The sequence below is a fragment of the Leptonychotes weddellii genome, chromosome 4 (assembly GCF_054177405.1).
Source record: "Leptonychotes weddellii isolate Sample4059 chromosome 4, ASM5417740v2, whole genome shotgun sequence".
NCBI classification, from domain to species: Eukaryota; Metazoa; Chordata; class Mammalia; order Carnivora; family Phocidae; genus Leptonychotes; species Leptonychotes weddellii.
Window position 1 is genome coordinate 71469957 of NC_138372.1, and position 27126 is coordinate 71497082.

The window sequence follows — 27126 nt, forward strand, 5'->3', positions numbered from 1 at the left end:
GCACATTCTGCATGGAGCACTGGGTGTTATGCACAAACAATGAATCATGGAACACTACATCTAAAACTAATGATGTAATGTATGGGGATTAACATAAGAATAAAAAAAAATTAAAAAATTAAAAAAGTAAGGTACCCTGTGTGGGATTATTTAGTTTTTTCTCTGTGTTATATATTCTTTTTGGAGGCAAAGAATAAATGGAAAGATGTACAGCCTTGGAGATTTTAAAAAATTAATCTAGAAACAATTCCTGGAAGTTTGGTCACAACTTAAATAATAAACGCTTGCAACAGAATGTATTGAATAGCTGATCTGATTTATGTCCTTGGGTAAACTTGTATTTCTTAAATAATAGGTATATATGAAATTGGGTTAACTATTTTTATCTAGTTCTATGTTTCTGGGAATGTCAAATTTGGCTAGAAAATCTCAGTTGCCTCTGTTTTCAGAAAATCATCTAATATTTAAAAGTTAAGATTTTAGTAGCACCTACTGGAAACTGAGGCAGAATCTAAAGGGTCAAGTCACACCAATTCTCCAGTTTCAGATGGAAGAGAAATCCAGAACCTGATGCTGGAAGAAAAGTAAAGAATACTAGGTGGTAGTAAAGTTCTACTAACCAGACATTAGGTTCCCATCTGAGAGAAGTAATTAATTTAATTAAACCATTGTGGAACTCCTCCTACATCTCACATGTGACAGTTCAGTGAGTCGGCAGGACTGTGGCAGGGCAGAGGGATGTAGCAGATCAGTCCGAATGCCTGGGCAGTAGTTCCGTCTCTGCCACCAACTAGCTGTGTAACTTCGGGTAAGTCCCTTAACTCTTATGCCCTCAGCTTCCTCATTTGGCAAGTGAAAAACTAGATAAACTTTAAGAACATGTCTGGCTTAAAAAAATGTGAATCTGAAATCTCAGCTTTATGTCTTCTACATAGTGATATTACTGTAGACATTAAATATTGTACACTGTACAGTTTTATCTTATGACTTCAAATAAGATAAACTAATTATCTGAGATTAAATGGAACATATAAGAGGAATAGGAATAACAACCCCCATTTAAAGAAGTCATTAAGAATGGATTTTTAATCTATAAATGGAGGTTGTAAAATTTAAAAACAGTGCTAAACATTTTTTAAAAGATTTTATTTATTTATTTGAAAGAGAGAGCACAAGCAGGGGGAGCAGCAGGCTCCCATGGAGCAGGGAGCCCGATACAGGACTTGATCCCAGGACCCCGGGATCATGACCTGAGCCAGAGGCAGACACTTAAACAACTGAGCCACCCAGGTGCCCAGAGCTAAACATTTAATTTGAAGAGCCTTTTTTTTTTTAATTTTATTTATTTCTCAGAGAGAGAGAGAGCACAAGCAGTAGGAGCGGCAGGCAGAGGGAGAAGCAGACTCCCCATTGAGCAGGGAGCCTGATGCGGGGCTCCAGCCGAGGACCCTGGGATCATGACCTGAGCCGAAGGCAGATGCTTAATCAACTGAGCCACCCGGGTGTCCCTAATTTGAAGAGCCTTAAAGCAATTTCCATAGGAGTACAAATATGATCTCTCATTATCTACATAAGACCTTCTGGCAGCAGAAAAAAAACAATTTTCCTGTAGTGAGGTTTTTGTGAGCTCCTGCATGATACTTTACATTGCTTTAACTAGAGAAAAAACAAATTTAAGGGAATATGTTTTTTTATTAAGAAGTTGCCACATTGGGAAACTGGGCACTTTTTACTGTAACAATATGCATGAAAGCTTATAACTCCATGTATTGAAACTTTTTTAAACAATAATTCTAAAATTAAGATTCAATTATCAACAGACATCAATACAAAAGATTATTTCTGCCTCCACCAGTACACTGTTGCTATCAATGCAGTTTGTAAAAATGTCAATTCTTTTTTAGGTTATCCTCTGTGAACTAGGTAATATACTTGGGGTTTTGCAAGATTTAAAAGGAACTAAAGACTGGTAGAAACAGTCAATACAGAATAAGCATACAGTTAAAAAAACAAAAATATTACTATTCAGTTTGAAATAAAGAGAAAAAAATAGCTGCCAATAATTAGAGCCAAATTACTAAGTTGTTTTCTACCATTAATATTCTGATTTTAATGCTAGATGAAGATCAATGTTAAATGAATCTTTAAGCTTCTTTAAAAAAATTCAAGTTCGGGGCACCTGGTGGCTCAGGTGGGTTAAAGCGTCAGCCTTGGCTCAGGTCATGATCCTGGGATCAAGCCCCGCCTGGGGTTCTGCTTCTCCCTCTCCTCTCTGTTTGTGCTCTCTCTTGCTATCTCTATCTCTCTCAAATAAATAAAATCTTAAAAATAAAATAAAATATATTCAAGTTCAAGTGATTTTATTAACTACTTTTATTTTTTTTACTTTATTTTTTTAAAGATTTTATTTTATTTATTTGACAGAGAGAGAGAGAGACAGCTAGAGAGGGAACACAAGCAGGGGGAGTGGGAGAGGGAGAAGCAGGCTCCTGGCCGAGCAGGGAGCCCGATGCGGGGCTCGATCCCAGGACCCTGGGATCATGACCTGAGCCGAAGGCAGACGCTTAACGACTGAGCCACCCAGGTGCCCCTTATTAACTACTTTTAAACTGGGAATGTAGAACAAGGGAAAAAAGATTCACAGTTACAAAAGGGTAGTCTGTCATTTGATTCCGAAAGTTCCTCATTTCAAAAATTCTAGTTTAATAACAAGTCAGTATACACATTAAATATACTAATAATGGACAGGGCATTCAAAATACTTTTTGGTAGATATTTTACTAAATCTATAGCTCAAGCATACATAAACAGTTATCAGAATTTAAAAAAGAGTACTTACGTATAAATATTTTCTAAGTCAAACTTCAGAATGGGCTTTCTTTAGATTTCCTTTTATTTATTCAAACTCCTAATTTTGTATTTGGCTGGTAGAAATAAAAGAAGATTCTTGGGGCACCTGGGTGGCTCAGTCGTTAAGCGTCCGCCTTCAGCTCAGGTCATGATCCCAGGGTCCTGGGATTGAGCCCCGCATCGGGCTCCCTGCCCGGCGGGGAGCCTGCTTCTCCCTCCCCCACTCCCCCTGCTTGTGTTCCCTCTCTCACTGTGTTTCTGTCAAATAAATAAATAAAATCTTTAAAAAAAAAAAAAAAAAGAAGATTCTTGGAACATATGATAACTTAAAAAACTGCCTCCTCAACAAAGAAAACAGGATGACAGAAGACCTGGGTAACTGGGAATGAGCACAAAGGCTATCCTTAAAATGAAAGTTGGCTTCATCTACCTGGGTTGTATGTTATTTATAGCATCCTATAATAGTGTTTTATGTTGCTTTGTTTTTTGGACAGCTTTGTCCTGAAACAGCTTACATTTCTTTAAGTTCTTCAGGAAGGGGGGGTCTCAGTAATTGTTCAGTGACAATTCCTCTTGTCAAGTTTTTTTCATAAATCATCCATCATTGTCTGATAAATGGTAAAAAAAAATGCTGAAGATATCTTTCCTAATACATTCATTCTTCAGGAGGACCAGGGAAGTTTATAATCTAATTAAAATAACTATGTTGAGGGTGCCTGGGTGGCTCAGATGGCTAAGCGTCTGCCTTCAGCTCAGGTCATGATCCCAGGGTCCTGGGATCAAGTCTCGCATCAGGCTTCCTGCTAGGCGGGGAGCCTGCTTCTCCCTCTGCCTCTGCCTCTCTCTCTCTCTGACTCTCATGAATAAATAAATAAAACATTAAAAAAAAAAAAAACTATGTTGAAATGCTCCCTTCTTGAAAGTCTCCTTTCTGGGGCTCCTGTATCCACAGTCGCTTGTTTCCCCCCTATCCCACCGGTAGTTTTGATCTCCTTTATTGGCTCTCTTGATCTTATAGGTCAGGAGTGCCACAAATTTGCTCCTAGAACCCCTTCCCTTTACCTATGAATAACATTTATATGCAAATAACTACTATACCTATTTTTAGCCCCAACATCTTTTTAGAACCTCATACATATCCATTGACCACCTCGTATTTTCATTTTAATGTTCAACAGGAATCTCAATTTTAACATAAACTGTAAAACAGAGCTCTTGATATTCTACCCTTCCCAAGTTCAGTAAATGGCACCAATCACTCAGATGTCAAGCCAAAAATCTCTGGAGTCACTGACTGTTTTATCTTATGTCCCTCATGCAACCCATCAGCAAGTTCTCAACCTCTAAAACTTATCTTTAATACATTCCACTTCTCCCATCCTTCTAAGCCACCTTTGCTCTTACCTAGACTATATTAACAGCCTCCATTTTCCTGTTTCTAGTCTTGCTCTCCTACAATCAATTCACCATATAGCAGGCAGGACAAATCAGATCACATCACTCTTTGCTTAAAATCATCCAAAGGCTTCCCACTGAACCAAGAATAAAACACAGTCTATTTATCCTGGCAAAAAAGCACTATATAGGATTTGACCTCAACTATCTCTTTAATCTTATCTCATACCATTTTTTTCCCCACCCTCCACTATACTGTACCCGCCACATTAGTATGATTTCTCATGAAGTCCACTACATTCCCCCCAAGGTCTTTGTGCTAGTTGTTTCTTCTGCCTGGAATGTTCTTTCCACTGATTTTTTTTTTTTTTATGATTTTATTTATTTGACAGAGAGAGACACAGCGAGAGAGGGAACCCAAGCAGGGGGAGTGGGAGCGGGAGAAGCAGACTTCCTGCTGAGCAGAGAGCCTGATGTAGGGCTCGATCCCAGGACCCTGGGATCATAACCTGAGCCAAAGGCAGACGCTTAACGACTGAGCCACCCAGGCGCCCCTCCACTGATCTGTGCACATCAGGAAGCTTCTTAGCATTCCTATCACAGCTTTTATGTTACCTTATTAGCAAAGCCTTTTGAAATCATTTATTTGTTAAATTCTTTTTCCCACGGAGTATCTATTACAGGGCAACGTTGTTCTAGGTGCTGGCGGAAAAGTTACCCAAGTATGCATTAAAACCATAATGGGAAACCTCTTCCCAGACAAAGAATGACTAAAATTAGATAAAGACAGACAATCCTACATGTTGATGAGGATGTAGAATAAGAACTCTTCAATGCTCATCGAGTGTAAAATGGCATAATCACTTGCAGCAATGTTCTTAACAGACCAAACTGGAAATAATTCTAATGTTCACCAACAAAAAGATAAATAAATTGTAGTATATTTATACAAAGGAAAATTACACAGTGATGAGAATGAATAACCTATAGCAACAACATGATTAAATTTCACAATTTAAAGCCAAAGAAGCAAGACACAAAATATATACTATAAGCAGCCATTTATATAAAATTCAAAAACCTAAACTACTGTATTAAAGTTGAGATCATGGTTATCTTTGAAGAGGAGGGAGTGAGCAGTGGTTGCAAGAGAGTATATATGGGGCTTTGAGTCTATTTCTTGGACCTGGGTGGAAGTTACATGGGTGTGATCACTTTGTGATAATTTATTGAGCTCTAAACTTGTCACCTGAGCACTTTCCTCCATGTTGTACTTCTATCAAAAGTCTTTAAAGAGTTTGTTCTTTAAATTGTTCAATTTTTATGATTATGAACACATTCTACTATAGAATATTAAGGATAACAGCTGGTCTATAATAGTTGATCATACTCGAAGGTTTCGTTCACAGATAAGCAATGAAGAAACTGTTGTTTGGTCTCACCATCAGAAATAGTTGTGGCTCTCCTAACAATTGGTCTGTTTTCATTATACATTCTCTCTGACATATTTAAAGTGACTAGGTTTCCCCCTCTTTTGTGTTGACTGCTGAAAACCTTAGAGCCAAGCTTGAGGTCCACTTATAAGAAACAGATACTCCTGTGGTATGCATTTTTGTATGGGTCTTATTCATGGCTCCGTATTACACTCCTACAGTTTTCTTTCCTTTGTCTCACAAAATGTCTGCATCATTTACAAACTTGTTTCATTATGTCTAGAACAAGGCAGGGTATTTATTAATGAACAAAAATGCTCTAAAGGTTTTTTTTCTTTCTTTTAAAAAAAAGTATAGTTTGTTTTGGTTTTACTTCATTCTAAGTTTAATACATCGCAGTCAAATGAAAGTCCTGCTTCAAGCTTCTGCTACTTATTGATCATGTGACTGTGGACATGTTATTTAGCCTCTCTGAGACTATAAAATGGGAATAATAATTTTCACAGGATAATTGTGAAGATTAAAATAATCATCCAAAGTATCTACACCCAGTTTAGCAACTACCATTAGAAAGCTTAATGAAAAAAGGGAAAACTTGCTCTATGTAGAAAACTTACTAAGCAAATAGGACCAGAATTACTTTTGTGAGATTTTAAGGACATAAAGCGTATTAAAACTATTATGACATTATAAAAATTCAGCAAAGCTGTTTAATAAAAAAGTATTTCATTTTTAGCATAAATGAATTATCTTTAGACTGGAATAAATTTACCTATTCCTACAACATCCACCAGAACATATCACATCAAGAACAAGTGAAAACATAACCTATATCCAAAAACATTTTCAAATCAGCTGTTTAGTATGCATTTTCCTATAAAATAATACTATAAATGGCAGCAAGGCTCCAAAGGGCCCAGAGAAGCCTAGTCAACTGGTAAGTTGGCTGAACCATAAAATTATACTTCTCAGTATGTCTATACCTACATGAGTCCTGAGTATATTTCTTTTAGCTTCTAAATGAGAATAACTTTCTACTTTCTTCTAGCTCCCTTTCCCAGCATTTAGAAAATAGTCATTGCCTTCAGTGGTCAGTAGCTATAAGAAGACAGACCTATGTTGCAAAGTACATGGCTTATTCATTCCTAGAACCTACAATTTTGGTTTATGTATCTGACTTACATGTTCCTGATGCCCAATCTGCGTGACAAATTTCTTCTCCTTCAAAACCCAACCCAGATGCTGTTACCATTTTATTCCTATATGTTTCAAAGGAGGCACAGCATATGATAGTTAAGTGCATGAATGGGCTTGGAGTCCTATAGTCTGAACTAACATCCTACTTCTACCACTAACTACTGTATGACCATGGGGAGTTATTTAATACCCCAGAACCTTAGTTTTATTACATGTAAAACATGAATAATAATGATGCTACCTACTTCAAGGAATGTTGTGAAGAAACAATGTAAGTATAACATTTAGGACAGTGTCTGGCACAGAGTGACTATTAAATGAATGGTAACCACTATAATGTAATATTTTTTATTATGTATTACAATTCGTTTATTTGTATACCGGTCTCTGCTGTTAGTCTGTGAGCCCCTTGAGGGACTGTTTCAATCTTTATTTGTAGTTCTAAACACAGTGCCTAGGAGGTGCTATGATGATAGATGTTTGGAAGGGCAGGAGGTGGGGAAGATGGAATAAGGAAAGACTTGAACTGGGATCCAGTTTCTTTTCTATGTATGCCATGAGGACAGGATGTACAGATACGGGAGGATTTAACCAAGGCTCTTGCCAGATCTGGGGCAGCAAGGGTTTCCGCAGTGGCTTCTATGAAGGTCTTGGCAGGGTATGAGAGGTTCCAAGTTAAAACATTCCTATGTGAAGTAGGTAAAATTAGGAGCATAATTAGTTAGGTGGTGACAGCAGGAACTGCAGGGGTTGGGAGTCAGAGAAGGCACTTGGATGGATCACAGTAAACTGCAGGAAGTGAAGATAAATCTCCATTTGCTATGCTAACAGGGAAGGAGAGGGAGCTCCCGCGGCTAGGTCAACTGAAGAATTCACTTACTGGATATATGCAAATTAATGTTTCAGGGAGGAACAACACAGTTAAAATACTGTCATTAATTGCCATTCTTTAAATTTTTAAATATTGATGACATGTTTTCTAATCTAATGTCTGTAAACAGCACAGAAAAGGATAGGCCAAATTTGATTCAATCCTGGCTCAACCATTTACTACTTGTATAACCCCGGCAAGTTACTTAATTATTGTGAGTCTGTTTTCATATTTATTCAACTGAGAATACTACCATCATGTGGGATTATTATGAGGGTTAATAATAATAAATATGAAGTATCTGACACAATGCTTGACCAATAGAGGGTACTCAATAAACAGTAACTACTATTGTTATTTTATAGATCTGCAGTTTCTGTCAACATTTCCCTCAGCATTTTGAGAAGTATAAAAATCAGCTAATAGAGTGACTACTAACAGTCACATGTTCACATATAACATTAATATTTGAAAGTTAATTTTATGGTGAAAGCTAAAGATTCTGGCAAACTAACACACAAGGCAAAAATTAATTTGGAGAGATTAGACTGACTTTGGTTACAGGCTTTTTTCCTCATTGTGAAGTGCTATAGCACAAGAATGAAAATCACTAGAGTAATAAAGTGATACCTTATGTAACCCTCTTAAGAAGCTGGTCCAACCAATAGTAATGTGTATAGTCAGTGCACTCGTAACTATTATCTTGGTTTAAAATTTCACTTGTTTTCACTTAACCTTTCTTTAGTTGTAAAACTTTGAAACAGGTGAATGTATTAAAATCTGCTCCGAAAACATAATGAAAAGGAACCTTTAACTGAAGACCTATAATGGTTTCATTTTATCTAGTAAATTTAATCTCTTCTAGCTTTGAAGATTCACCATAAGCTGGTTCTATTCAATCTGCCCTTCCTTACCTCCCACAACTTAATCACATTAATTCTTAATCGAGTCTGGCCTCTAAATCCCACACCCATGCTGGCTCACTCTCACCTCTGCACTCTTGTGTGGTCCCCAGCTGCACTGTACTCACCCTCTTTACACATTTTCTCACTGGGGCCGGCTTAAGCCCAGGACCTGCGTACTTTGAATAATACAATGAGCATCTCATCACAAACTGTTCTAGTTTGTAATTTACACAATATAGCTCTTTATTTTAACGGTAGAAAATTTTACTCAATTAATTTTCTTTCCATGTTTGTGCAAGACAAACAATTATTTTCACAGGCCACACATAAAAAAGTGACATTAAAGTGAGACCTCTCACGAACTGTTTTCTGCCAGTCCTGATGAGGAGATTATCATTATTTTTAGTTAAGGTACATGACAGGCAAAATTAATGTTGGCTGATTTTTAGACGAGTCTTGGAAATAAAGTCAATCCCTATACAATTTTCTTAATTCAGCAACATTAAAGCTTTCTAATCACTCTAAGTCAAAATTATAAAGGGGAGATGGCTTTATTTTAGTCAAAATTTCCTTTTGAGAAAAGCTTTTGAACACAAGGAATAATTCCTAGGGTTCTCAAAACAATAAGAATTTCCAGAACATCTTATTTGTAACTTGTTCTTTCACACATGGCTATTAGATCAGAAGAGATTATAAAAACTGTACACAAATAGGTACAGATTATACACAATCTTGAATCCCTTAAATGCCATCATGTTTGAAAATCAGAGGAATGACCCCCAAAATTTCAGGATAAGTTAAATTAAACCACATTTAAGATTTATCATTTTTGTTAATGTTTTGTTTCTCCATTCAGAATTTACTTAGATTGACTACCTCCAGGAGGTATTACCCAAAACACTCAGACCTTAACTGAAGGGTGTAATACCAGGAAAGAGTAATGTCCAAACTTTTTCCTTTGAGGTTTAAATTAATTTAGTGGTCAAAATGAGTTTCTTTCTTAACAAATGAGGTTATGTTACCCACCCAAATCTTTTCACTGTGAATAAACCTTATTGTACAAATAATTCAAGATAAGAAACATGCTTTTATATTCATGTTTAGATAAGTACTTATCATTAGAAAATAATAAAGGACAAGGAAATTGACCTAGAGCTACATTAACAAAAAAGTATCTCTCTAATCAAACACGTTAATTTAAATTACTTAGTAGAGTACTTAATAATACTATTTGAAAGTTTCATGAATCGAATCTCACAGATTCAAGGTACTGCCAGTTTAAAAAGTGTTTAGATACTAAGAAATCTGTTAACTGATATTAGGCAAGTATCCTTTTTTGCAATCTCAGTAACACCACCATGAAGGGAGTAAGAAGACAAGAGTAAAAAGACTTCCCTCTATCCACAACGGTAAATAACACTGATCTATTTTAAAGGTATAAAGAAAACTTTAGTTTAATTGAAGTAACTTATGACACCTGGACAAACTATCAAAGATTTTTAGATCACAATAAAAAAAAAATTTGCCATGCAAATATTAATTGAGCATTTTAGATCATGATAAAAAGGTTTGAGGAAAATTAATTCTCAATATTGGAACAGAACAATTCTTACTAAAAAGACAATTTTCTAAAGTATTATTAATCATAAACAGGGATTCATAGAAAATATTTATCATGAAAGAGTCAGTCATAGCCGGTAATAAACCAGTAATACAGTGTTGTTACAATACAGAGGAAGGAAGAAAGAAATATGTGAAGATCAAAATTCATCACTTACCTCATGATTCAGCTCTGCTATCTGATCTTTCAGTTCCCTAATATACTGGTTAGAATCAGACTTGTTAAGCTGTCCTTGAAGCTTTCCTTCTTCCTTCTGTTTTGTGACAATAAAACAAACCAAAAACAAGAGACAACTTTCATAGCATGTACTCAAATATTTGAAGATATAGGACAGCATAAGGGCTTATCCTTTAACTGGCTAAATTCTGAACTAATCTGTTCTCCAACTATCTCTGGAAAGTAATTTATAGTAAACTACACTGAATATTTCCAAATAATGCTTAGTGGAAGTTGTTTACAACACATACAACTTATAAAATGTACCTTTTGAGGTAGGTTTTTAAAAAGTAGGTTTTAAAATGTGCTGTAGGTCCTGTAAAATTACCTTGAGAGTAATGGGTTGTACTGTAGAGCACGTTCCAACATGGAGATCTCTATTGCTATCTTTCCATCCCCAGTAAGGGACCCTGGACATCGTCTGGTTTGGCCTTCTAATTGCAGCCAAGTACACGCTCTACTTTCCTTCTATATACCTTCTCCTAACATCCTTGGCAGGAAGAATGAACTAGAACTGCTCCAGTAACAGAATGGGTGGCTCCCCTATAAAGTCAGGGTACCATTCCAACAGAACTGCTCTTCTGCATTAACTGTCCTTCCCACCTGGATTGCATTCTCATATACCCTTCCTCTGTTCTTCAAATCCTATCGCATTAGTCTTACAAGCCCACTCTTTTTGTTTTTCTGTTCTTCTCTTTGTGGCAACCTGCCTTAAAAGTCTTTTCTAGAATATGGCCTGCTGAAGCAGTTTAACTAATAATTGTGTAGAGATAAAAGAACAACTATAGTTCCTACAGGCTTTAAAACATTTCTTATATATTTGAACACATGAATATCACATATAATCACCTAAGTGCAAAAAAGTTCTAATTTAGGGGCACGTGGCGGGCTCAGTCAGTGGAGCATGTGGCTCTTGATCTTGGGTTGTGAGTTCGAGATGCACGCTGGGTGTGGAGATCGCTTAAAAATAAAACCCTATGTAAAAAATAAAGGGGGGGGGTGCCTGGGCAGCTCAGTTGATTAAGCATCTGCCTTCGGCTCAGGTCATGGGATCGAGTCCCACAACGGGCTCCCTGCTCAGCGGGAAGCCTGCTTCTCCCTCTCCCTCTGCCCACTGCTTCCCCAGCTTGTGCTCTCTCTCTCTGTCAAATAAATAAATAAAATCTTAAAAAAAAAAACTGTCTAATTTAACAACTATATTCCAAAGGTTCTAGGCTTCTTAAACATATTCAACAGACACCTTATGATTTTTAGCTATAAGCCTATATTTAAGAAAAAAAATTTTTTCCTGAAAATTTAGTTAGAAATATTGGTTTGAGCTAAAGCAATCCTGAGAAAGAACAAAGCAGGAGGTATCACAATACCAGATTTCGAGATACACTACAAAACTGCAGTGGTCAAAACAGTATGTTACTGGCAAAAAAAAAAAAAAAAATAGACACATAGATCAATGGAACCTCAGAAATAAACCCATGATTATACAGTCAATTAATCTATGACAAAGGAAGCAAGGATATACAATGGGGAAAAAAAACAGTCTCTTCAATAAATGGTGCTGGGAAAACTGTATAGCTACAAGCGAAGGAATGAAACTGAACCACTTTTCTTACACCATACATTAAAAAAACCCTCAAAATGAATTAAAGACCTAAATGGGACACCTGAAACCATAAACATCATAGAAGAGAGCACAGAGAGTAATTTCTCTGACATTGGTTGTAGGAAAATTTTTTCTACATGTTGTCACCTAAGGAAAGGGAAACAAAAGCAAAAATAAGCTGCTGGAACTACACCAAAATAAAGAACTTTCTGCACAGCAAAGGAAATCATCAATAAAACAAAAAAGCAACAAAACAAAAAGGCAACCTCTGAATGGGAGAAGATATTTGCAAATGACATATCCAATAAGGAATTAATATCCAAAAAACCAAATTAATCTAATTAAAAAATGGGGAGAGGACTTGAGTAGACATTTTTGTAAAGAAGACATATAAATGGCCAATAGACATGTGAAGAGATGCTTAACATCACTCATCATCAGGAAAATGCAAATCAAAACCATGTGAGATATCACCTCACACTTGTCAGAATGAGGGCTAGAATCAAAAAGACAAGAAGTAACAAGTGTTGACGAGGATGTGAAGTACAAGGAATCCTCATGACCTGTTGGCGGAATGTAAATTGGTGCAGCTACTGTGGAAAATAGTATGGAGGTTCTTCAAAAAATTAATATTTCCACTACCGGATATTAACCCAGAGGAAACAAAAACACTAATTCAAAAAGATATATGCACCCCTATGTTTATTGCAGCATTATTTGTAATAGCCAGGAAGGAAGCAACCTAAGTGTCCATCAACAGACGAACAGATAAGGAAGATGTGATTTATACACAATAGATAATTATATATCCATAAAAAAGGATAAGATCATGTCATTTGAGACAACATGGATGGATGGACCTAGAAGGTATTATGCTAAATGAAATAAGTCAGATTGAGAAAGACAACTACCATGTGATTTCACTTGTAAGTGGAATCTTAAAAAAAAAAAAAAGAGGAAAAAATGAATAAACACACAAAAAGCAGATTCAGACATGTAAATACAGAGAACAAACTGATGGTTGCTAGAGGGGAAAGGGGTGTGGGTTTGGGCAAAATGTGTGAAGTGGAGAGGGAGATACAGGCTTCCTGTTATGGCATGAATAAATCACAGGAATAAAAAACAGAGCGTAAGGAATATAGCCAATGATACTGTAATAGCAATGTAACGGGACAGACGGTAGCTACATTTGTGGTGAACATAATGTATAAACTTGTCAAATCACTAAGTTGTACAACTAAAACTAATGTGGCATTATGTATCAGTTATACTCAATTAAAAAGAGTAAAAAAGGAGAAATATTAATTTGGCCAGAGAAAGGTAGAACCAAAACAGCAGGGACACTGACTCAGAGTCCTAATCATCTCTGAAGCCTTAGGTATCTGTTTTTTCATTTATGTGAACGAATAAAGTCCCTTTATTATTTAAACCAGTTTAAATATGGGTTTCTGTTACTTGCAACCAAAGTAGTAATAGCTAACATGTCTTGAGAACTTACCAGACTTTCTCAATTGAGATTCCCCCAAGTAATTAAGCCCTAACACCAAAGCATCATTGTACGCAATGAATTAACTTCTCTCCTATGCATCTAAATTGGTACTATGTATCGTCCTCAGAAGAACTGAGAAAATAGTTACTCAAACTATTTTCTGTAAGACTTAATTTCTCTTGTGCAACACTGGTAGAGAGAGACTGGGGTTAACAATATGCTAGGAACTGTTCTGTGCCCTTTACATGTTATCATCACAGCAATGCTGTGTAATAGATATTATTATTATTTCTAATTGAGTGAACCAACAATTGCCTAAGAATTACATAAACAGTTGACACATTTTTCTCTCTAGCATTCTAAACATGAGAAACACTGAAACAGGCAAGAATATATGGTGATTTATGCAAAGGACCAAACAAATTAGTTTTCTTGATTTAAAATCTCATGTCTTCCTTGAATATTATTTTAGCCCCATTATTTAAATGGGAATCACAATATAAAAAGAATTGAAGATAAAATGCTACAGCATACTTTCATTTATGGCCCTAAACTAATGACTCATATTATCAATTTATAGTTGTCTAATACTATTTACATGTAATTATGCCTACACCTGATTTTTAATCACTCCCCATTTTAAATATTTCAGAAACTCAGAAAAAGAACAAAAGAATAATATAATAAAGACTAATAAACCCATCACCCAAATTCAGTCTGTTTTATGACTACCTTATTCCATGATTTCCCTTGGTTCTAGACTTATTCCATCTCAGTCCTGTATATTCTCAACGTAGGAAAAGATTATGTCAAGCAGAAGGGAATAAGTAGTGAGTGAGTCAAGAAGGAAGAAAAGGAAGAATGTGGAAAAGAGAAAAAAAAAGGAGAGAATATTCGCCGACATAAAGGAAGCCATTATTTTTATAGAATGCATTTTCCAACTCCCATATGTGACATGAGGAATGGCAGCCACAACTGAGTAGGTAGATATATTTCCAAAGGGGACAAATGTGATGAGAAGCACTCCTTTGGGTTATGTGTTCAGCTGTCCTCTTTGATGGCTTTTTAGTCTAATTTTAGCATCATGCCATATTAATTGCCTTGAAATATCTGATTAAATGGAAAGTGCAATCAACTACTAGGAAGAAATCCTTGTGGATGAGATGGAAAGGCCAGATATTTGTGGTTTGGAATCAGATTTAGAAAAATTACCTTTAAATCTGGTCCCCAGTGAAGGCGAAGTTCTTGAGGATTTTGGATATCCCATAGCAAGAATATCATGCAGGACAAAATAAAATTCTCAGGGTGAATAAAATTACAAAGTCCAAGGTAAGTTCTAATGTTGTGAGATAGAAGTTCAAGAATGCAAAATACTTTAGGTTTGAAAGGCTGTCAAATGACCAATAACCATAATTAATACCAATTCTTTCCTATAGGGAAACCTGTATGAAAGAAAAGTTTGGCATGATAAGAATCATTAAATCTGCTTTACAAAAAGTGACTAAGTGACTCCAAAGATCTGTTTCCTCCAAAGGTGGGTCTTAGTAAGGTTTAGCCAAAACTTTTACACCTAGATTTCTTTAGAGGAAAGGCAGTATTTAATAAAAAACAGAGCAACTGAGAAATTTTACAATAAAGAAATGGAATGTTTTAATTTAGGGGGGAAAAAAAAATTCCTGAAAGATATTTGTGAAAATCAAAGAAGCCCTCTTAAAGACTTTCTGACTAAAAAAACCCATGTGTTCCTTGAATTTCTATTCATTGTAGAAAAAAGGTAGAATTTCAAAGAGAAAAACTTTATATATTTGATGAAACACAATTGCATATAATTGTTCCTTTATATTTAAATATTACTGTATATAAGCTTAATGTTAGGTTTCTTCTGAAAAGCTGTTACATACAGAAAGTCAAAAGTTTACCAAAAAAAAAAAAAAATCTCTGATGCCCATTAAACCATTATTTCTGTAGACACACACAAACACACATATACCCAAGTAACAACTTGTAAGGCACACTGACTAAACTGAGGGCAAAGGAAGGGTAAATAAGCAGCTCTGCACTCTAGCAGTTGATCCCATCCCAGCAGAGTTGTCACACATTAGTAGCAAGCATACCAGTGTGATAGACACACCAGTCCGAAAGCTCTGAGTTAGGTATTCTAACAGTCCGCTTTAAGGGAATATACCTGGTACTTCAAAAACTGGAGTAAACTGAGAGATGTCCTAAATGCTATTTAATAAATTAAAATATATAAATAACATTTTATCTAAAAGTCTGTAGTTTTCATGTTCTGCAAATGGGCTCTCATTTAAATATGCTGATTCGAAGCTCTTTAGGGTCCTCTTTAAAGGTAACTAAATACACATTTACAATGCCAAAAAAATTATCCAGTTAACTATTATATTCTAAAAAGTGGGCAATTTAATTTCACTTCTGATGTTTAAAATTCTTTTTTGCAAAAATTTTTATAGCTTTCTATTTTCAAGCAAATCCACATGGTTCTTTCTGATAAGCAGGTGGGAAAATGTCAGCTATACTAATAAATTTACCAGGAACCTGGATTTTTCTTGGACGTTTTCTTTTGGTCTAGCTGATAGCAACAACAGATTGCCAGTTAAGTGGTTTCCTAAGCAAAACTAATTAGGTAAGTGACAAACTTAAAGAGCTCCAACACATCAACAAGTTTGGTAATTCTGTAATTTCACTGAACAGACCTTAAATGTACAACTTTTCATCTTGTGATAAAAGAAACTTTACATTAAGAGAACATAAAGTAATATTTATAAAAGGCTTAAATTCACTTTCACTCTTGGATCTATCTTTCAGTAATTATTTTAGCAATTACCATCATGACGCCTATAATAATCTAATTCATATTAAAGCCTTAAGCTATAGAGTTCCATGTATGAGTCTCTTAGTCAAAAGGTCATCAAAAACCTAAAGATATGTATGTATGTTTAAGTGATTAGGGATAGAGTATAACAACTTTAACTTACTCTGAAATGTATCAAAAAATAAGATAGCTTGAGTGGTGGATGGATAAGTAACTAAGGAAGCAATGGATAAAAGAAATATATAAAAATACTAATTCCAGGGGCGCCTGGGTGGCTCAGTCGTTAGGCGTCTGCTTTCGGCTTGGGTCATGATCCCAGGGTCCTGGGATCGAGCCCCGCATCGGGCTCCCTGCTCTGTGTCTCTGTCGCTGTGTCTCTGTCAAATAAATAAATAAAATCTTTAAAAAAAAATATTAATTCCAGAATGGAGGTGGTGGATGTTCACTATACAACTCAACTTCCGTATGCTTGAAAATTTTCATTGTAAAACACTGGAAAAAGTCATTAATAAGAAACAGTACATACCTGCCCCTCCCCCCACTAGAAAGCAAGCACTTAGTCCATACTGTAGTTCATTTACATATATGAAGAGGTATTTATCTCCCACAGGTTACTTACTGATTCTTCATCTAAAATCTACCTGTTGCTCTAAGATTAGTACCTTCTTCATATTTTACTAGAAACTTAAGAAACTGAAAAACATTAAAATCAAATTAGTACTTCATTAAAACAATATAATTTTAGACTAGGCTTACAGTTCATTTCTACAGTATTTTAGAGTAGATTTTATGGTTACATCAAGATCTATTTTCTCTCCTTCATTATGTAGTGGTCCTAGGATAGGAATTATCTCCATCCTTAACCCCACAGGTAAGGCCCTGATTGGTAGGGTTGAAGCCAAACAGGATAATCACATCTGTCTGCACTGTAGCTGGTTCGGGTTTTGCTCAAATAGTGTGACTCTCAAAACTTTTACTGGAAATTATGGGTTATAGCTTCTTACTCTAGATATTATGATAAGTAGGTATAAGGCTCATTTGTTAGCCATTTTAACACAATGAGAAAAACCTCCTAAGGATAAAAAATGAGAAGGAGAAGGGCACCTGGGTGGCTCAGTCAGTTGAGTGGCTGACTCTGATTTCAACTCAGGTCATGATCTCAGAGTCCTGAGATGGAGCCCTGCATCTAGCTTTGTGCTCAGCGGGGAGTCTGCTTGAGGATTCTCTCTCTGACCCTACCCCTACTCTCACACACACACGTTCTCTCTCAAAAATGAATAAACCTTTATTTATTTATTTTAGATTTTTTACTTTTATTTTGAAAAATGAATAAATCTTTTTCAAAAATGACAAGCAGAGCAGAGCCTTCAGAATCATGCCTAATGCAACACGCTGGAACCCAAATTAAACTTTTCCTGAAATATATCCTACTTCTGGACTTTTCAGGTACCTGACCCTTTATTATTTAAGCCATAAATAAAATCCAGAATGTAGTTTCCTGTTATCTGCAATAAAAACATCCTAACATATTTTTAAACATAAATAAAATCCAGAATGTAGTTTCCTGTTATCTGCAATAAAAACATCCTAACATATTTTTTAAATATGGCTAAGTAGGGGCGCCTGGGTGGCTCAGTTGGTTAAGCGACTGCCTTCGGCTCAGGTCATGATCCTGGAGTCCCGGGATCGGGTCCCGCATCGGGCTCCCTCTTTAGCAGGGAGTCTGCTTCTCCCTCTGACCCTCCCCTCTCTCATGCTCTCTATCTCAAATAAATAAATAAAATCTTTAAAAAAAAAAATATGGCGGGGTGCCTGGGTGGCTCAGTCATTAAGCGTCTGCCTTCGGCTCAGGTCATGATCCCCGGGTCCTGGGATCGAGCCCCGCATCGGGCTCCCTGCTCAGTGGGAAGCCTGCTTCTCCCTCTCCCACTCCCCCTGCCTGTGTTCCCTCTCTCGCTGTGTCTCTCTCTGTCAAATAAATTAAATCTTTAAAAAAAATTTTAAAAAGTATGGCTAAGTAAATGAATACAATAATATAAACAACATAACCTAAGAAATGCTTAAAACAGTAATTCTCAAAGATGACTATGGCTGGGAGTTTTGTAAACGCACAGATTAAAGAATCTGTTTCTGACCTAATGAATTCTAATTATCTGTGAATGGGGTTTGAAAATCTGTACACTTTGAAAGCTACACAAGTGGTGGTTCTGATATAGCCAGTATGTAGACCTATACTTGAAAGATACTGGGTTTGTACCACCTTTGAAAATGAACTATTTTTTAAACACAAATTCAAAAATTTATATGCCAGTTATAAAATACCTTTACCTTTTAAGAATCTCAAATAATATTTTACAAGTCTAGACTCATTATAGAATTTACTTATTTTACACATAAAAAAGGGTTAATATTTCTTTTAACTACCACCACAATGGCAAATGTTGGTAAATGACCGAGACTCATAAACTTATTTACAAATAGTCTCTACATTCCAGAGTGAATATATTTTAAAACAAAGGAAAACTGGTAAGGTTTCTTAAATTAATTTCTTTCAATTCTGCTACCAGTTTCACTTCGTATTATTTCTATGTTAGTTTCAGCTGGTCAGTTCCCTGTCTACAGAGGGTGGTTCATTTTGAACTCAAATCCCTTTCTTGGTTAACCTAGCTCTCAAACAGAAGATATTACTATTTTAAAGCTTAGTAATGTATGATGAGGAACTAAATAATGTTTAGGATCAGAAAAAATCCCATATATATGACCCCTATGACTGAATACTAAGATCACTCTTAAAAGAATAAAGAAAAACCAACGATTTGAGGACCAGCAGAATATTAAAAGTATCAACTTCTCTGAGGGGATATGCCAATAAATAAGGGATCCAATTTTCTAAAGTTTTTTTTTAGGTAACAGGTTGATACAGTAAAAAAACTATGTTCTCTAATATAACCATAAATGCGTGTAGAGGAATATTTAGTAAAATATTTAGCAAAAAAGAGCACTGTTTGACTACTTGGACTGTTTTTTGTTTATTTTTATTTTTTTTAAGATTTTATTTATTTACTTAACAGACAGACACAGCGAGAGAGGGACCACAAGCAGGGGGAGTGGCAGAGGGAGAAGCCCGCTTCCCGCTGAGCAGAGAGCCTGATGCATGGCTCGATCCCAGGACCCTGGGATCATGACCTGAGCCGAAGGCAGATGCTTAACGACTGCACCACCCAGGCGCCCCCTACTTGGACTGTTTTTTAATGACCTTAGGTATACACATTCATCTGTTTTATCCCTGCAACCACTGGGAGCTGTAATCCAGGAAAGGAGGAGGTAGAGATGGAATGTGCCCAAGATGTGTCACATATTCTGTTGATTGGAAAATCAGTACATGCTATAGTCAGCGGGAAAAAAGTGAATATTTATTTGTGCAATGTGTATACAGTCACAATAGGAAGTGGACATTTTAATCAGAAATATCATCACCTACATCTACTGTACTCCAACATACTCTTTAAAAAGTTGAATAATTAAATGTGCTGGTGCATCGAGCTAGAAGAATTAAGTAAAAATGTGAAACGTTTTTTCTATAGCTCTAAGCAGCATGTTTTTCATGTGTCATATTGCAACAAAACTGAGATGAGTATGATGTTAACTTGCCTTGAACAACTGTTCAGAAGAAAAAGTAGCGTATAATATTAAAAAATATTGTGGAGGTGAGAGAAGAGGAGGCAGGGGCTCAGGTTTGTTTAAACTACAAATTAAGCCTCAATTTTTAAGTGAAATTATAATAGGTATGTCTAAGAGTCCATTCGTGTTTATTTCTTTATCTATGTTTTTAATGCTGGTTATAACTTACCCTATCTTGCCACAGGAAGGACACTTCCTTAGAGACAGGAAGATAGCAGATTTTAAAAGCTGTGTTTCAAGCCACTGGCTTTTTAATACTCTGTGCGACCGGATAATTTGCTTAGAAGTTTTTGGGTTTTCTTAGAGAGAATTTAACCAGTTAATACCCAGTTAATGTACTAGATGCATATTTGAGGTAGTTGAAAACACAAAACATAAAAGCACCTAGTCTATTATTTACATCCTGCTAAAGTTGCTTCTAGCTTTTCAGTTTTCAGAATTTTCAGATCTACATAGGAGTTGAAATAGTATGATACCCTTATACCCTTCAGCTATATTCACTGATTACTATTTTGCCACATTTGCTTTCATTCTTTCTCTTTACATGTATAGGTATCTTCTGAACCATTTGAATGTAAAATGCAGATATGACATTTCACTACTATATATTTCAGCATGCATTTCCTAAGAAAAAGGAACTGTCCCACATAACTAAATGCCATTATCACACTTAAAGTAATAGTTTAGGGCGCCTGGGTGGCTCAGTCATTGAGTGTCTGCCTTCAGCTCAGGTCATGATCCCAGCGTCCTGGGATCGGGTCCCACATCGGGCTCCCTGCTTGGCGGGAAGCCTGCTTCTCCCTCTCCCACTCCCCTTGCTTGTGTTCCTGCTCTCGCTATCTCTGTCTCTGTCAAATAAATAAATAATACCTTTTTTTTTTAAAAAAAGTAATAGTTTAATTCCACAGTATCATTGAATATGTAGCTCTTTAAATTCCCTTAAAAGGGCCCCAAATGGATTATTACTGTCCAGAATCAAACCAAGGTTTATGGTTACATTTGGTTACTATAGCTCTTTACCTTCTTTTAATCTGTAATAGTCCCTCTGCTTTTTTTGTCATGACTTAGTTAATATTTTTAAGAGTCCAAGTCTAGAGACTGTATTATGCAAGGTAAAATACAAAAATTTCCCATTCCAACAAAACTCCAAGTACAGTTCTGTTTTTATTCCTTTTTTTCAAACCAAATAGGCAGCAGGATAAAACTAATATAGTGTATATTTAATGGCTGGTTAAGGGAGGAAGCATAGACGACAAGGGCACAGAAACTTAAATATCTGAAGCCAAAGACTAATATACAGGAACAGCACTAGAAGACTGCATTTTATATATTATACCAGTAAACACTTATTATATTATTTATAGATATTTGATAAAAAAGAAACATAATAAATATTAGTAGTTATATTTTTTGCCTCTTATTAAGAGACTAACCTGTGAGTTTAACTCTTCAATCCCTATGAGATCCAAAGAACTCTCTCCATACTTCACATCACTTTATTTTTTTTTAAAAGATTTTATTTATTTGAGAGTGAGAGACAGAGATAGCGAGAGAAAACATGAGTGGGAAGGAGAGGGAGAAGCAGGCTCCCCACTGAGCAGAGGGCCCGATGCAGGGCTTGATCCCAGGACCCTGAGATCATGACCCAAGCCGAAGGCAGACACCCAACGACTGAGCCACCCAGGTGCCCCCACATCACTTTAAATACACAAAAGCCCTTTAGCTTTTTTGTCTCTGTGAAAATATTCTATGTTGTAGGTAGATGACTTTAAATTCTGGGAAAAGCACAGGGTTAGTCACAAAGAAATCACTAAGAAAGAGAGGACTTGTCATAAAAGGAAAGCATCAAACAGCCACTTAGTAAGCTTCACCTTGCTCAGTGAGACAGTGCTCACAGCTGGAGAATACTGTAGCTGAAAAAAATGTGATTCATCTTCTGGATGGCTGGAACTGTCATATTTTAATATCCTCATATTCCATGTCATGAGGGTTTATCATCTCAGTGAAAGATTCATCTCTGCTTTTGTTTCTTGGCTTTGTGTTTTGTTTTTGTTTTTAATACCACAAAGTTAAATACCAAATAGGTGCTCCTGTGCAGTATAAAGCAGCTTTTATCTTGCTCTTTTGCTTATGAGGAAAGGATATATGATGATATCCTGTTCACTAATGATAAACACTGGGAGTGTTTTCATCAGTGAGATGATACTGAGACTTGGGATACTGAGACTTTTGAAGAATTAGTTTCAAAAAGCCTTTCTAAATCTAAGCAAACATTATTTCATCTTCTTGCCTGTCATTCTACGACCCAGCATTGTTATTTCTCGAGATCCTCTTCTGTTAGCTTAAAGACCATTATGCTCTAGACCTATTATTTTCATACTCTGGATTCTTATCACCACTTCTTTCTCTTAGCAGGATTTTCCCCAGATTGATAAATTAATAAGCTGTCCTCTTTTTTGGCATGGCCCCTGTACCTGTGCATTATCCTCACAGGTGGCTTGACCTAAGTGTGGCCTAGATCCAATAGCACTAGAGGACTAAACAGACTCAGTAGCTAACTTATCAAGGATCACATGGAAAAAGCCAGGGGTAGAAATCAGGTTTCACTCACTTCCATACTTGTGAGACAAACCACAGCAGGGTATGTGTTAGAATTGTTTTTCTAAAAATTGTGTTGATAATTTTATGTTTGATTCATGTATCTTTTCCTGGACCCTCCATAAAGAGTGATAGTAAGCCAAAGTTGGGGAGTACAATCCTTAGCTGTCAAAGTTTGTCATGTCTTCCTTAGCATCAGATGACTAGACAGCTTCCTATATATTCATCTCACTGATAAAACATGCTCTTCTCTCATTTTTTCCCCCAAATTTATTTAAATTCCAGTTAGTTAACATATAGTGCTATACTGGCTTCAGGTGTATAATTTATGAAATGATTCATCACTTACATATAACACCCAGTGCTCATCATAACAAGAGCCCTCCTTAATGTCCATCACCCATTTAACCCATCCCCAACCTACCTTCCTCCATCAACCCTGTTTGTTCTCTATCATTAAGAGTCTCATGGTTTGCTTCCCTCTTTTTCCTTCCCTTTGTTCATCCATTTTGTTTCTTAAATTCTACGTATGAGTGAAATCATATGGTATTTGTCTTTCTCTGACTTATTTCACTTAGCATAATACACTTTAGCTTCATCTACGTTGTTGCAAATGGCAAGATTTCTTTTTCTTTTTTGATGGCTGAGTAATATTTCATTGTATTCACAGTGACTATTGTTAGATATGAATTTAGTGCCATTGTTAATGCTGGTGTTTCTGGTGATGTTCTCTGTTCCTTTCTAGTTTTTATTGCTTTTGGTCTTTTTTTCCCCCAAAGAGTCCCCTTTAATATTTCTTGCAGGGCTGGTTTAGTGGTCATGAACTGCTTTAGTTTTTGTTTGTCTGGGAAAGTCTTTATCTCTTTCTATCCTGAATGACAGCCTTGCTGGATAGAGTATTCTTGACTACATATTTCTTTTCTCATTTGTTTAAAAGAAACATAAAGAGCTGACTTTGTCAACAAGAAGTTTTATCAACTTATTAGATTATTATAGTCCTGGAATTTGATAGGGAGCCAGCCATTTTTATCAAGTATAGGAGAAGGCCAGCATGAAAAACCAAATTATAATTATTTATCAATTCAGTAACTCCTTCCCATATGAAGTCAAGGGAGAACAAGGTATAAAATCAAAGACAGCCCATACAAAGATAGTATCGATAATATTTTATACATTTGAGATTATTAACTCATACTATAAAATTAATTTCCTCTCAACAATTTCAACGAGATGGTTTGGCCTGGCTGTGAATAATAGTTATTGAGTCATTTTTTCCCCTGCATATGCTCCTCCATCAAACATTCATCACCTTTAGCTTATGATTTGGAGTTCACCTGTTATATAGAGGAATTTAAAGGCCTGAGGGGAAAAAAGTAGAGAAAAACAATTTTAATGATCAATGTTAACATCCTGGAATACATATAGCCAGCTTTTTTAAAAAAGGGAAATAATTGTTTCTGTAAAATTATACATGTTTACCTTAAATAATTCACACAAAGGAAAAATATAAAGATGAATATTCAATCTTGAATTTTAGCTGAAATTGATAGAAAATACAAGGAACATGAGTCAGGTTTCCATCTAAATCTGTATACCTTGAATTGCAATCCTAATTGCCCAAATAAATGCCCAAACATGAGGCTACTGAGCTAGTATGACTGAGGGACTGATTTTAATTTTGTTTAATTTAAATCAATTTAAATTTAAAACACCATTATGTGGCTAGTGCCTATCTTACTGGAGTGCAGCATAGCCACTGCTCCATTGGTTTCTGGCACTGACTATGCTGTGAGAAATCTGGACAAGAAGTCTTAATCTGCCCATACAACTTTGTGCATAATCTGCTTTAAGTGTTTATGCAGTATTCTGTGTCAAATTTTCCTAGAACACAGGGTATTCTTTTGATTTGTATATTTGGATCTTTCTGAATTTTAAGGACTACTTCTTATTTATATATTTTTTTAGTTGAAGTGTAATTAGCAAACCGTGTTATATTAGTTTCAGGTGTATAATACAGTGATTCAACAAGTCTATATATTACTCAGTGCTCATGAAGTTAATCCTCTTTATTTCATCCATTCCCCCACCTATCTCCCCACTGGTAACTACCAGTTTGCTCTCTGTATTTAAGTCTGGGTTTTTTTGTCTCTTTTTTCTTTCTTTGGTTTATTTATTTATTTACATAATCTCTACACCCAACATAGGGCTTGAATTTATGACCCCAAGATCAAGGGTTGCACACTCTTCTGACTGAGCCAGCCAGGTGCCCCTGTTTTGCTCTTAAATTCCACATATGCGGGCGCCTGGGTGGCTCAGTTGGTTAAGCGACTGCCTTCGGCTCGGGTCATGATCCTGGAGTCCCTGGATCGAGTCCCGCATCAGGCCCTGCTCGGCAGGGAGTCTGCTTCTCCCTCTGACCCTACCCCCTCTCATGTACTCGCTCTCTCTCATTCTCTCTCTCTCAAATAAATAAAATCTTAAAAAAAAAAAAATTCCACATATGCAAGAAATCATGTGGTATATATACCCAATAGAATATTAGTCATAAAAAAAAGAATGAGAGCCTGCCATTTACAACGACACAATGGACCTAAAGAGTATAATGCTAAATGAAATAAGTCGGTCAAGGAAAAACAAGTACCACGATTTTACTCATATGTGGAATTGTTCATATTTTTGAATATATCTTCTTTTCATTTGTTGTGGGACACCAGTTATCTTTAGTGTTAGATTACCTATCTTTCATCCATACCTGCTAGCAAATACTTGTTTTACATTCTTAATCCCTGCATTCACTATGACCATCTCAAGCTTTTCTTCTATGCCAGTATTCCACTTTTCAGCATTGTTTACTGAATAGACTATTCTTTTGTTGTTTCTGCAATGATGTACTGGGTTTCAATTTGTTTCCTTAGCAGTACAATCTTAATTCTTACCTCATTTTTTAAAATCATTTTATCTTTTGATTTCTTAATTTTATTGAATTCATGTTTGTTTTATAGTGAGAAGCAATTGTAATTCCTTTCTTAACCTTGATTTACCTTTCTTCTTAGCTAGGATCTTTTTTGAATGGTATTTTTCTCTTTCTCCACTATACTAATATAAACCAAGTTGCCTTGCCATTTCTTCTCTTCATAGCTAGGTGAGTGCCCAGATATTCCTAATGCTTTAAGAATATGGGTTACTTATTAACTCCCCTTCCACCATATTTAAAATCTATTTTCTTTGCCCTCCAAGCTCAAGTTTGTTCTGACTTTTCTATAGCCTGAGGGATAGCAAAGGGAAGGGAAGAACCTGGCTAAACAAGGGGTCTGTTTATTCTTCGAAGATTTTATTAAATATCTGTATTACCTAACTGGGGGGATATATGTCAAAACCTGGGTTTAGGATTCATATAGTTCCCCAAATTCAGTGTGTTGTCCCCAAGGTCTTCACTTAAGTTAAAATTCAGATGTTCACTTTTTAATCTCTTTGACTAGGTTTTTCCTTCCAGAAATTTTTTCAATTCTTCAGTCAGAAAATACTTTTTCTTTCTCTCCACATTTGGGATATGATGAATTGATTCCTCTGGGGATTTTGCTGACTTACCTATATAGCTTGGTGAGTAGGATAGGAGAAGGAGACAGTTGAGGTTAGAAGCCAAGCCCTGCTAGGCCTCTTTGCTCTAGTCTAGTCTATTTCTTTCCTTAGCTGTCATGTTTAAAGTTTATCGCACTAAGTTTTGCTCCTTTTCCTCTCAGGCTGCTTTTAGTAGAAAAGTATTTGCCTTTAAAAAAAAAAAACAAAACCCTATTATTTACTATTTTGTTAGATGGTTGGATAGGAAATTATAGGATCAATTTCAATCTACTTCTGTGGCAGCATTTATTTAAATAAATTAAATCTTTACATATACAGTCCTTAGAACATTCTACTACCTCTTATGGCATAGAATATCAAACTCCCTTATACATGACTGTTTTCTGCCCCCTAAAATTCATCCTGCAATTATTTTTTGAGTACCTGTTATATGCCAGCCAAAAGGCATACTGCAGTAAATAAGATAAACAGGTTCTAATATATTCTATGTAGGAGTGAATTAATTCTTAAGGTGAAGATAATTAAAGGCCCTGACAAGAGTCATAAATAATATAAAACCTGATCATAAAATAGAGAGTAACAGTGTGAGGGGCCAATTTTACAAAGGTAGTCAGGGAAAATCTCTATGAGTGGGTGACTTCTAAGTTGAGATAAAAATGATAAGATGGTATCTCAATGTGGTTTGAATTTTGAGACAGCACCTTACACCAGTTAGAATGGCAAAAATTGCCAAGGCAAGAAACAACAAATGTTGGAGAGGTTGTGGAGAAAGAGGAACCCTCTTACACTGTTGATGGGGATGCAAGTTGGTACAGCCACTTTGGAAAACAGTGCGGAGGTGCCTCAAAAAATTAAAAA

At 35.9% G+C, this 27126-nt stretch overlaps 1 protein-coding gene across 7 annotated transcripts in view; it reads right to left on the reverse strand.

Moving 5' to 3' along the window:
- Positions 1-27126, reverse strand: part of EVI5 (ecotropic viral integration site 5) — a 189766-nt gene that overhangs the window by 20984 nt on the left and 141656 nt on the right. For 5 of the 7 annotated variants that reach the window (XM_031021312.2, XM_081818805.1, XM_081818806.1 and 2 more), the window contains one exon: positions 10430-10525. The exons of 1 other annotated variant lie outside the window; for it this stretch is intronic. In XM_031021312.2, the coding sequence (XP_030877172.1) occupies positions 10430-10525 (96 nt within the window). Of the gene's footprint in view, positions 1-4004; positions 7562-10429; positions 10526-27126 lie in introns of those variants that run through there. One more of the 7 variants, XM_081818809.1, reaches the window with a different exon arrangement.